The sequence below is a fragment of the Manis pentadactyla genome, chromosome 10 (assembly GCF_030020395.1).
Source record: "Manis pentadactyla isolate mManPen7 chromosome 10, mManPen7.hap1, whole genome shotgun sequence".
NCBI classification, from domain to species: Eukaryota; Metazoa; Chordata; class Mammalia; order Pholidota; family Manidae; genus Manis; species Manis pentadactyla.
The window spans coordinates 17,968,240-17,980,778 of NC_080028.1; the positions used below are offsets into that span (position 1 = coordinate 17,968,240).

Genomic DNA, 12,539 nt, shown 5'->3' on the forward strand with positions numbered 1-12,539 from the left:
TACCTCTCAAAGTCTTTAGTTCCAAATACCATCACACTAGGCTTCAACACATGAATTTGGGGGAATAAAACATTTCAGTCCATAGCAACCAGCAAAAGAATAAAAATAGGACAAATTTCAAATCTGAAAAAAAAAAACTTGACCCACCCCTCCAATGAAAGGTTAAAAAGAAGAAAATGAAATTAATAGAAAGTGCAGGAAACATAAAATATGAAGTAAAATGACAGAAATATGTTATTACATAAAAGTTATTATAATAATGTAGATAGGTTAAACTTAGTAATAAAAAGATGGAAATCATCAGATTAAATTAAAATGTTAGCCATGTATAAATATACATACTTATAATCGATACATATGTATGTTTGAATGTATTATTGTTCTAAAACTTTTTCTGTTTGATTGCTCTATTAATTTCTGACATAAAAATGTTAAAACATCCAAACACACACATATAAAATGCTCAATCACAAAGAAAGCTTCAATAAATTCGAAAGAATCAAAAACCATAAAGACTAGACTCTTTAACCATGATGTAATACAGTTAGAAAATTTAAAAAGGAAAGGTAAAAATATCCCAAGTACCTTGAATATAAATAATATGTCCCTAATAATTCTTGGGTTATTGAGAAAATGATATTCAAAATTTAGTACTGAACAATAGTACAAACACTATCAAATTAATGAGACACAGATAAAATAGTGTTAAAAGTACTTAGAAATATTTCATTTATATGCATTTATCAGGAAACAAAGAAAGTTGAAATCAAATGAGCTAGGTGTTCAACTCATGAAGTTGGGAGAAAAGGAACAAAACAAACTCAAATAAGGAAATAATAAAGAAAAGTGGGGTGAAACAATGACATAGAAAACAATACTAACATTAGAGACCAGTCTTATGAATGCTGATTCTTAATGGACAAACATCTGGCAAGATGAGAGAATATACAAATAAACAAAACATGGAACTAAAAAGAGAAAATAAATACAGACACAACAGGACTTTAAAAAATAAGAAAAGAATGCTATGAACAGTAATATGTTAGTTTCGTTGACACCTTGACAGACTGATTTAATTTCTGGGAGAAGATAGAAAAAGATGAAATAGAAAACATAAATAGGCCAATAATGGTTAAATAAACTGAATTATAATCTACTACTTTTCCTGCACCCCAAAATTTCAGGTCCAGTGTATTTACAAGAGGTCCTACAAAATTTTCAAGAAACAAAGAACTGTTATTTTCTATAGGTTGTTCCAGAAATTATAAAAACAGGGGATTTTATACAACTCCTGTGTGAGGCTTCTGTAATTCTGATTTCAAAATAAGATAATGATAGTACAAGTAATAAAATGGCAGTTCCATTTTTCTAATTAACATAGATGAAAAAATCCTACATAAAATTAAAGCTTAACCATAGCTAATATTTTATAAAATTAATATATCATGAACAAGGAAGGTTTATCCTCATATGTAAGAGGAGCTCAACATCTAAAGAATCTACCATATAATGTGCCACACTAATAGACTGAAAGGAATCCATCACATAATTTTCTCAGTAGATGCAGAAAAGAAACTTGATAAATTCCACACTTCATGATAAAAACAAACCAGCCTCACCAAACTAGGGCAGAGAGGATTTCATAAATTTGGTGGTAGTTATAACATCAAAAACCTACATCAAGCATAATACTAATGGAGAAATTTCGGCTGTATTCATAATTAATCTAGATCTAGCATGACAGCAAATGGGTCATTACCTATCTCATGGACAAAAGAGATACAGTCAAAAGTTAAAGATCTAAATGTGGAAGATAAAACTAATGATGACAGAAGAGAATATCCTTGTAGTTTTTAAGGATGAGGAAGGAATTCTTATATAGGATCCCAAGAGCATAAACTACAAAGTTTTTTTAAAGATGTATTTTTATTATATCAGAATTATTATTTTTTTCTCAAGGAGGGACACCAGTTGACAGTTAACTGACAGTGATAGATTAGGAAATAGTATCTTCAGGACTGAGAAAGGAACAGGCTAATATATAGACCATACAAATGATTCCTGCAAGTCAACATAGAAAGACAACAATCCTAATAGAAAAATGGGTGAAGGGTATACAAATGAACCTTTCACAGCGTGGGAAATCTAAGTGGCATTAAGTGTATAAAGAAATGCTCCTACTATTGTGATGTAAGAGAAACACAAAATAAAAACAGCAAAGACCTACCTCTTCAAACTGATGGGATTGACAGAGTATCTGACATTTGGAAAAGCCAGGTATTGGGAATACTGGCAACAGGAGCTCTTTTCTCGGCTGGTGGGAGTGTGGACTAGTACAAGCCATTCTAGAGGACAATCTGGAAGTACTTTGTGCAATTAAAAATACATATTCCCTATGATTTAGGACCCCATCCTCTAGTCCAGAGGGACTCTCACACAGGTCTGTAAGGGGACAAGAATGAAATATTTATCGAGCATTGTTCAGAGTGGTCGAAAGTTAGAAGCAGCCAAAGTGTCCATCACTGGGGAATGGAGAAGTCAGAGATCATGGATACGCGCTGCGGAGTGCTCTCCGCCAGCTAGAGAAGCAAAGAACTACCTGTGCATTCAGCAGCATGGTTAGATTCTAAGAATCTGGTGAAAGAGAAAAGCTAGAGACTTTGAAATTTATAGTCATGTGCATTCTATAGTAAAACTCTATGAGAATATCACTCATATCCAATGGAAACACATATACACTCCCATGTTTCCATACACTAAAAGAAACCCAAAAGTTAAATATTAAACATATTGGGAATGTTGCCTCTCAGGGAAGGGAATGGGAGTAGGGAATGAAGATAAGGGAGAGTGAATAAATAAAACAAGAGAGGGGCCTTGGAAGTTTGATTATGTGTCATGAACTCACAGATTATGATTAACTCTACCCTCTTCCTAGGAGGTTAAATGAAAAGGAATTGATAACCTGCAGTGGTTGGGAAATCTTCAACCTCCAAACCAGTGAAGGTCAGCTTGAAGTTTACCAGCGACACAGCTGCACAGCTTTCAATATGGTACCCACCTCTGTCTGGCCATCCCCAATGTCTCAGGGTCTGCGGGCTGAGTTCGTGGAAGCACCTTCTAGATTTACACAACCCAGTGGAATCTTCTTAGGACTCAGCACCGCCCTTGTTAGTAACGGCAATACACTGTGTCCCAACCAAACTGATCAAGAACATAGTTTTAAAATCATTTGCAAAATTGATGTCACAGCAATTGCATCTCAAGTGAGTCTTGGTGAACAGAGAACTTTTCCCTTTTTGGCAGAATAATTTTTTTAAAAAAGCTATTAGTGTTTTTCTCTGAGGTAGCAGACAATTAAGTGTGCTCTTTTTCCAATTCAGGTCTTCTGGGGCCTTTTTCTGTGAGATAAGATAAAGAATTCCTAGCTGGTGTGAGGAGAAATGATAAGTGCTATTATTTTGTTGTTCTAAAAATCACTGTTGTTATTATTTCAAAAAGGAAAACCACCAGTGTTTAAGAGCCAGTGCCTTGGATCTGGCTGAAGCATGGTTTGGCCCTGGACTACTTATTTATATTTTTTGGGTCTCAGTTTCTTTACCTATGAAGTGAGAATGTATAGCGTTCTTGGTCTGAAGTTTGTTGAGCAGAGAAATGAAATCACACATGTGGAGAGCTTGATGCAAGGGTCTAACATACTGTGTGTAGGTAATAACAGGCTGTTATCATTGACTTTTATTTACTGCATCTTAATATAATGCAGGTGCCTCCTTAGTAGGCCAGCCTGAGGGGATGAAGTGAGCTTGTAAGGCCACAATAGAGCTGAGGAAAACTCCTCATTTTACACTAGACAAGTGTTGGAGTCAAATAAAGAATATATGTTTTCTTGATGGTGGAAGTCAAGGTTTGCCCTTCCATATCCAACACTGATATTCCGATTTACTGCGGGAAACATCAGACACCCAAAGACTCCTTTTGGACAGAAATTATACTTAATTATGTCTCTATTCTTAGCAGCCAGTAGAAAACCTTGCACAGCACAGAAGCTCAGGGAATCCTAAACAACAACCCTTAAAACTTCCACTTTAAAGGCAAAGAAACTGAGGCACCGACTTGCCCAAAACTACATAGCTAATCAGTGGTGGAACCAGGAATCCATTTGTTTTGAATTCCAAATAGAGATTTTTTTTTTCTTCCTTTTTTGGCAGATGCCTGATCATTATGTCAAAGAATCATGGGAGGGGGGAGGTGGATTGCCAGCAACCTCTATTATTGGCTTGTTTTCTCTCAGCCCATCATCTTCTCCTGTGTAAATATTAGGCAGATACTCAAGGCCTTGATGTCCCTGATTTTTTCACATCATTTCCGAACCTCTGGCATTGCTTTTGATAGGTTCTTTTATATTTTGTTTTTCCTGCCTGGCAGTGCATGCCTCATTTCAGTTTCCTGATCTGAAAAAATGTGGTGAATGACATCTTCCTGCCTACTTGAAAGTGTCCACTCTCCAACACTGAGCAGCCAGCTCCTAGCCCATTCCATGTTTCATTTTCCTCAGAAAGTTTGTTTATTTTCTGCCTGCCTCCCAGAACGGCAGCCTGATGGGGGAAGCAGGGCCCTCTAGCTCCGTTCACTGCCATGTCCCCAGTGCCTGGAATCCCAGGGACACACAGCAGTCCTCCATGATCATGGGTTTTCCCAGTTTAAACAGTGTCTTCTGTTTATTGAGTGTTTATGTGGCAAGAACTTCCTAAATGTTTAATGCATTACTCGTTTTTATTCTGTTTCATATTCTTAAACCCTCCAGGCAAGGTGGCTTCACAACCCTCTTTTGGGCGCTCTCGACAGTTACGTAAATATTTTGAGGACACACAGTTGGATTTTATCCCAGGACGAGCTCTCACCGTGCTCTCATTGTGCTCAGCGTTCACAATGTCACCGATTTGCAAAGTTCTGGAGTCAAAGCACAGAAAAGCAGTTTGCTCGGTGGTTAATAGAAAGGACTCCCCCGCCCCCCATCCCGCCTCAATCTAAATTAGGATCCTGGCCCTGCTTCCATGGGGAGGTAGGGAGAGGAAAAAAGATGGTTTTTTAAAATAGTTGTGTGATCGGATGGTCGCGGGTTTGCTCCCGCTGCAGGGACCCGCTTCCCAAGCGCTGAGGGTGGCGGAAATGCCAATCGCGTCTGCTCGCCGGCGCACAGGTGGCCCTGCGCTCGCGCGGCTCCTTCCTCCGTCCAGGGCGGGCACCCAAGGGGCGCCTCCCGGGCCCGCTGCCCCGTCCCCTCCCCTCGGGCGGCCCTGGCCCGCTGTCCCGGAGCCCCTGCGTCAGGACAACGCCCACCGGGGGCGGTGGTTTGGCCATTGCCAGCGGGGGCACCCTTGGAACCTCTCCCCTCCTCCCTGACGCCTGGTTAAAAACCTCAGCACACGCGCTGCTTGCGAACCTGCCTGCGGCTGCCCTAGAATTAGAGACCCCACTGGCCGCGCCAGCATGTCTGCCGAGGTCCTGGAGACCGGAGGCTTGGGCAGGAAATTCTCCGACGATGGACAGGTGAGCTAGGGCAGCCCTTGGCCGCGCAGGGAGGGGATCTTGGCCTCCAGGGGAAAGAAGGCTGGGGAATGTCTGGGCTCCCCACTCCCATAAGCTCGCCACTAATTCTGAATTCATTTGAACACAATGACCATGTCCAGGAATTCCACAGATAACACATGTCCTCAACAATTGTTTCCCAGTGGAAGAACATCCACCCCGTGTGGCTTTCAGGGAGAGGAAACTGCCTTAGGAGTTGGGGATCTGGCCTCTAGAGCTGCCACGAACTAGCTGTGTGTGTTTGGACAAATCGCTGTTCCTCTCTGTTGCCTTTTTTTCTCTTCTGTGTACTGAAGGAGCTGGTCTTAAACGATCTGAAATGGGAGGTGGGGGCCCTTCTAGATCTTCTCTTCTGTAATGTTTCTAACGTGCTGTCTGCCAGGTATCAAAATATAAAACTTGTGAGAAATTATATCCTTTTTTCACCTTTGGGAGAAAATGAGGCATGGAGAGGTCTCAGACCTACTCAGCTGGGGAAGGAGAAAATTAAACAGAGGAGAAAACGAACAAGATCCAGCTCTGGACTTGGAATATGAGAGAACCCTAAACGTGACTTGGGATAACGCCTGGCACGTATTCCATTCTGTGAGATTTGCTGCATTTCTTCTTAGGTGAACAATTTCAGAATACAGTGTTCAACTGGCACGTCTAGACTCCAGGGTTCTGACATTAAGCCCAGCCCAGAGAGATAAAGAGAGTCTGCAGGCATCTGTCATCTGTAGGATTGGTGAGAACAATCGAGAGAGAACAGGGTGACTGAAGAAGAGAGGATTGTGGATGTCTCAGCATAACCAGAGAGACTGCAAAACCTTGGACTGAATTTTCCTGAGTCCTGAGGGAAAGACTTTCTTTGGAAATGGTACGAGGTGCTTGGGAGACAGAACTTGGTGTTGGAGAGGGACAGCCTGGGCGTCAGATCCCACAGCAGCTCCTGGCTCTATCATCATTAGTTTCTGTGTGGCTGGCAGTGGGAGGGGCCACCACAGCCATGGGAAGAGGTTAAGGGCAGTGATCTGGTTAGGGAACTGGGGGAGCTAAAAGCCTTATTCCCAGAGCACTTAGAAGATTAAGAACCACAAATTGTCTAGGGGCAAAGAGGAGGGTTTGGATCATGCCCTGGTAAACACTCTGCCTCAAAAGCACAGTATTTAACTTTGCAGAGCCAAAAATTTATGCATGTGAAAAGTTGGAATAAAAATACCCATGTCCTTGGATTGATATGAAGGTTAAATGAAATAATATCTATAAAGCTTTTAGCACAATTTCTGGAGCATGGGAAAGTGCCAGTTGTAGCCAGAACTGCTTTGTCTGTTCAGCCAAATGTGTCTGGAACTTTGGCAGGAGGGAGAAACACTGAATCAAGCACAATGGCAGGTATAACTTCTCTATGGAGAGATGCTAGGCATGGAGTCGGGAGATGTGGGCTCTTGTTGGGGTTACTGAGGCTGCGTATTGGGGAAGTCATCTAACTGGGGTGAACAGGCTTGCTCTGGTGTCTGTAAAACTAGAGTGGGGGGGTGTCAAACTAGAACAGTCTTTGGGATCCTTTCTATCTCTGACAGTCTGCAAAACAGAGTTTATGCCTTTTTGAAGCTCCCAACCCAGATGAACAGCACACGCTGGAAGTCATTCTGATAAAAGCCTGAAGGTATATGATTCGTCAAGTGCTCCACATGTGCAACAAGGGATGTTTGGCTCATTCATTCACTCAGTAGACTTATTTAGCACCTACTTTACGCTGGATATGGCAGAGTGTCTGCCCCAGTGAAGGAGACAAACAATACAAAGATTAACCAAAAGAACGTATAATTGTGTGTAGAGATAAGTGCTGTGAAGAAAAATAGAACAGGGCAAGGGAGTTGAAGATAAGGGGAACTCAGAAATCACAACTCTGAATGGTGAAGCCAGTGCTGAAACCCAGCTCTGATTCCAACACCTTGCACTCTGCCCTCCCACACTGCGTTCTCCTGCAGATAATTGCTGGACTACAGAGGTATAGTGTATTCATGGCAGGGTGTCTGCATCTCGTTTTCAGATGTCTTACATCTGTGTATAATAGATGCATGTGTGTATAATCACACACCTCCAACAATGACTCCCAAAAGCACTAAGATTCAAAGTCGGTGCCCCTGGAACATTCTTGCCAAAGAATACTCTTGCTTATAAGTTTGAAAACTGCTCTTTTCCAAAGGTAACAGAATATATTTGTTAGGCCCAACATGACAATCTATTTCTGTTGTTAAATGGATTTTGCTCAATGATAAAAATTCTTTCCACTTTGTGTTTCTCAGTGCTTTCCTCAGATACTTTTTGAACTATATTATACCACCTCTAAGATTGTTTTATAGTTACCTAATTTGGTGTGTATGTGTCTATTAAGCCACATTTTGAGCTGAAGGATAGGGCCCTGTCTTTTCCATCTTTGTACCTTGCAGAGCCCTGATAATGCCTGGTACTGGGTAGGCACTTGTTAAAAGAAATTGAATTTGTAGGGTGATTAGTGACATCAATGAATAAATGTAGCTCATTTTATTCCAAAAGACTTAAGTAGAAGAGATAGTTCATGCTGAACTCTTCCTTGGAGGTTCATAGGAATGAGTCACAAACTGTGGAGCACATTTTAACCAAGTACATTTAATCCTGTAGGAAACCAGCTATATCGAAGACAACTCCAATCAAAACGGTGTCATATCACTGATCTTCTCACTTAAAGAGGAAATTGGTGCTCTGGCCAAAGTCTTGCGCTTATTTGAGGTAAGTGCTTTATGCATTTCTGCCTTGGGCGATGTCATAGCAGACTTCTGTGTTATTTTCTGCTTAGGTGCAGTGAAGTCTGGATCAAGTCTGGAAGACTTAGATTTTCACCTCAGGCTGTTACAGTAACCAACTGTGTGACCTTAGTTAAGTCTTTCATTCTCTCTGAGCTTTAGTTTCTCCATATGTAATTAGAATCATTCAGAATGACTGGTTGCACACCCAGGAAGATAGCCCTGGCCCCAGACCTCTTTTATCAAGCCTTCCTCAAACTAATAACTATCTCCTTGGTGTTCCCAAAGCTCTTTTTATGCTTTATCACAGCACTGGTGTGCCTTGCTCAGTGTATACATCTCTGTCTGGGCCTGAGGACAGTTTCCTCTGGCAGGGAATCTTGGCTCAACCATCTTTATATCTTTACAGACTCAGTATTGCATATACAAAATGTTCAATTAAGAATGAAATTACATTTAAATATGAGCAAAGGAAATTAAACTTTTTTATACTCTTTTGTCCTAGTTTTTCAGAAAAATGTTTTTGAGACAGCTAATTTTTACCCAGTGTTCTTCAATAAAATTTTATCTGGTGACTGAGTACATAAATAAATGGAGAAGAGGCAAATCTCCCAAATAATTTAAGAAAGTACTCTGTGCTCAGAAAAGAAGAGCGTAACTCCTTATGTGTGGGCCTCACAGAGCATCCTGCATAAAGGACAGTGTGGAAAAGCAGTGGGGGAGAGGAACTTTTCAGTGGGAAAACTCAACAAACAGTAGCTTATCCAGGTGATCAAGGTCAACATCAACAGTGACAGTTCATGGACCTTGATAGGGCAAAATGGGAATGACACTTCACCGCTGTGGTCTTCCTCCCGAGACCTAGGCTAGTTGTAGCAAGGAGCAGACGAATCCCAGGGAAGGGACATTCTACAAAATACCCCACCCATACTCCCCAGAGCTGTGAAGGCCATCAAAAACAGGGGATATCTGAGAAACTGTCACAGCCAACAGGATCCTAAAGAGACAAGACCACTAAAGGCGATATGGTGTCTTGAATGTGATCCTAGGACAGAGAAAAGACGTTAGATACAGAGAAAGTTCAGGTAAAACATGGTCTTTCAGTTATGGCCATGCACCAAAATGGCTCATTATTACAACACATGTTCCACGCTAATATGAGATGTTGATAATAGGGGAAATAGAGTACTGGGCATCCACTGTCCTATCCTCTCAATTCTTCTGTAAAACTAAAATTGTTCTAAAAAAATTAGAGTCTATTTTAAAAAAATTAAACTTGGCTATCTGAAAGGGGGTGGTATGGGGGACAGGCATGTCTGTCTGAGTGAGAGCAAGCAATGAGTGCAGAGAAGACTGAGTACTTTCTGAATGACAAACTGTTCATGAGAAAGAACATATCTGTAACATGCTCTGTAACATGTTAGCTTTTATATTAGACAGTTAATCCACATTTCCCCTTGAGAGGTTAGGCCTTAGTCAGAGTTAATAAAGTAAAAAAATAGTAAATTAACAGGATGTTTTCAATCTAATAAATAAACCACAAGTAACTTAATTACCAGAACTGGACAAATGTGTGTGTGTGCATGCACTCATGTGTGTATACTCTGGGTGAACTTTTTAAAGCATTATCCCAAATCTCAACTGCTCTGGTCAATAGTGGTGTTATTATACCCATTTTACAGAGGAGAAAACAGAGGTAACTTCCCTGGGTGATTGGTGAAGGGTTGTGGTATTAATTTTTTTTTCCAAAGGTATTTCAGAAATTACTCTAGAAATTGTACAGGCCAGCTCACCTTCCCTGCTTCTTAACAGCCTGGAAAAAATGCAGAGTTATGATATAATCATTCAAAATGCCTACAGAAAGGAGAATATCAAATTCTAGTGTGTGTGGAACTATATCATGTGATGATATCTGATCTGATCATCATTCAACTTGGTGGAGAAAGTATTACTCCATTTTATGGATGTGGGAACTGAGGTTCTGAGAGGCTGAGTAATTTGGTCAAGATCACACAGTTAATGCTTGGTGGAGATGGGACTGAACCTGGGATCATGGCTTCCAAAGCCCACCAGTTCTTTCTGACACCTCACACCTCTGCCAAATACAACTGTCCCTACACATCTGAATCAGTTCTGGAGTTTGATTAAAAATGGGTATCTCCTGCCCCCAAAGGCCCTTCTCTGGGGGAGGGGGGTCTGTCACCAGGTATTCTTTCTTTCTTTTAAATTAGAAAATGTGTCAAAGTACACGAAAATAACTACCCATATTCCCACCATCCATGATCTTGAAGTGAGAGAATTAAAAAGTGGTCAGGTCATGGAATCTTCAAGTTCTTGACCATCTTCCAATCTCAGCATTCCTGGGGACAGACACTGCCTAGCAGAGGGGATATCCAGACAGATACAAGATGTTTATTACTCTGTAGTTTGGACTTTAAGGCCTTGCTTGTGACCCCTGGGCCTGGTGAGCAGGGCAGGATCATGAGTGAATCACGAGGGTTGCTTTGATCCCTCTGGCCTTAGGTCCACAGCAGCTATGAGCAGTGAAATGTTTACAGGGACTACTTTTCCTTCAATTAAAATAAGAAGAGCTTTGAGTTTCATGGAAGAGAAAAAGTTCTTACAACCCAAATGACTTTTTCATTTTATTTACACCTTGAGGTTTAAAATAGAGGTAATGATATAAAGAACACCCATGAAACAGTCTAAATAAAACATTGTATAAATGACTCAAGTCCCTGGGTACTTTCTCCCCCTGCATTCCCTCCTCAGAGGCAGTTACTAATCCGAATTTGATATGTGTTATTCCCATGCATCTGCTCATATTCTGTGATATATAGATATCCATTAGTGAAATACGGCATATTTTTCACTTTTAAGCTTCATAAAATTGGAATCATATTGTAACTCTCTGCAGTTTTCTTTCTTGAGGCGAGGGTGGTGAACATGGTTTTTAAGATTTGCCCAACTATCTTGCTCACACATTTTCCCCTTTATATATTCCATTGTGTGACTATACTTTGTTCCTTTCCTGTCGGTGGATGTTTAGGATGTTTCCATTGTTTATTTATACACGTGGTGCTGACCATTTTTTCACAGGTTTGATGGCCTTTTTATTGAATAGAGCTTGAAAATGAAAGCTGGCACTGTGGCTGCTAAACAGTTCAGAGCTGGCCATATCAGAGAAATAGCAACACAGAGCCTACTTTTAAAACGTTCATTATGATGTTCGATCTCACACTGGGAAAACTTAGACAGACTACTGTGACCCATTGCTGCCCTGGAGTTGTGATTGCCCATCACTAGCCTGAACAGGAGCAGGTCAGAGGGCCTTTTGTTCTTATCACTCTGGTGGCAAAAAAAAAGGTAGAAAGAGGAACATGAGAACAAGAAAGTATATTCTACTTATTTATTGTAGTTACTGTTTGTCTCCTTCAAGAAGGTAAACTCCAGGAGGGCAGGGAGTTTTCCTGCTTTGTTTATTGTCATCCCCCAGCACCTGGAACAGTTTTTGGCATACGGAAGGTGCTCAGTTGGATGACTTTTTAAAAGCTCTTCCCTGTTCCCTGGAGACCAGTGATTTGGACATTCTTTGTGAGTGTCTTTCATGTTGCCTCCTGAAAAACCTCTGAAATAGGCCAGGATATAACTTCATGTAGGCTCTCCCTAAGGCAGCAGCATATACTGGCCCAAGCTCCGATCTAGTCTTGTCTGAAAATATGCTCAGCTTTTTCTTCTCCTGTTTGAAACATGTTCTCAGGAAAGGAACAGAGCAAAAGGGTAAAGCAACTCATGAACTTAGTGTGTTTTGCCTCCCAAGGAAGTGTGTATCTGTATCACGTTGAAAGAAGCAGAATATATTAAGTTCTTACTGAGTATGTTCCAATGAAACCAAAATAGTGTGAGGTGCTTTTCCTCTTTTGCTCACTAAGCTGCCAGGACATATTATCTTTATTTCAAACATGCACAAACCAAAGCTCAGAATGACCAACTAATGTAACCAAAGGCAGTGAGCAGCAGTACTAGAATTTGAATTCAGATTAATTCCAAAACCCACATTCTTTTCACTATGCCATCTCCTTTTCTCAAGGAATAAAATGGAGGAGAAGGCAGAACCCTAAGCTTTAGGTCAAGAAAAGATCTAGAAGGTCAGACGTATTTTTCACCATTGTGAATTCTGTGTAT

At 40.7% G+C, this 12,539-nt stretch overlaps 1 protein-coding gene across 1 annotated transcript in view; it reads left to right on the forward strand.

Moving 5' to 3' along the window:
• Nucleotides 1-5,376: 5,376 nt before the first annotated feature.
• PAH (phenylalanine hydroxylase) overlaps nt 5,377-12,539 on the forward strand; it is a 62,623-nt gene continuing 55,460 nt past the window's right edge. Inside the window, exons 1-2 of the mRNA XM_036891053.2 lie at nt 5,377-5,547; nt 8,233-8,340. Of these exons, the coding sequence (XP_036746948.1) occupies nt 5,488-5,547; nt 8,233-8,340 (168 nt within the window). The 5' untranslated portion in view covers nt 5,377-5,487. The remainder of the gene's footprint in view (nt 5,548-8,232; nt 8,341-12,539) is intronic.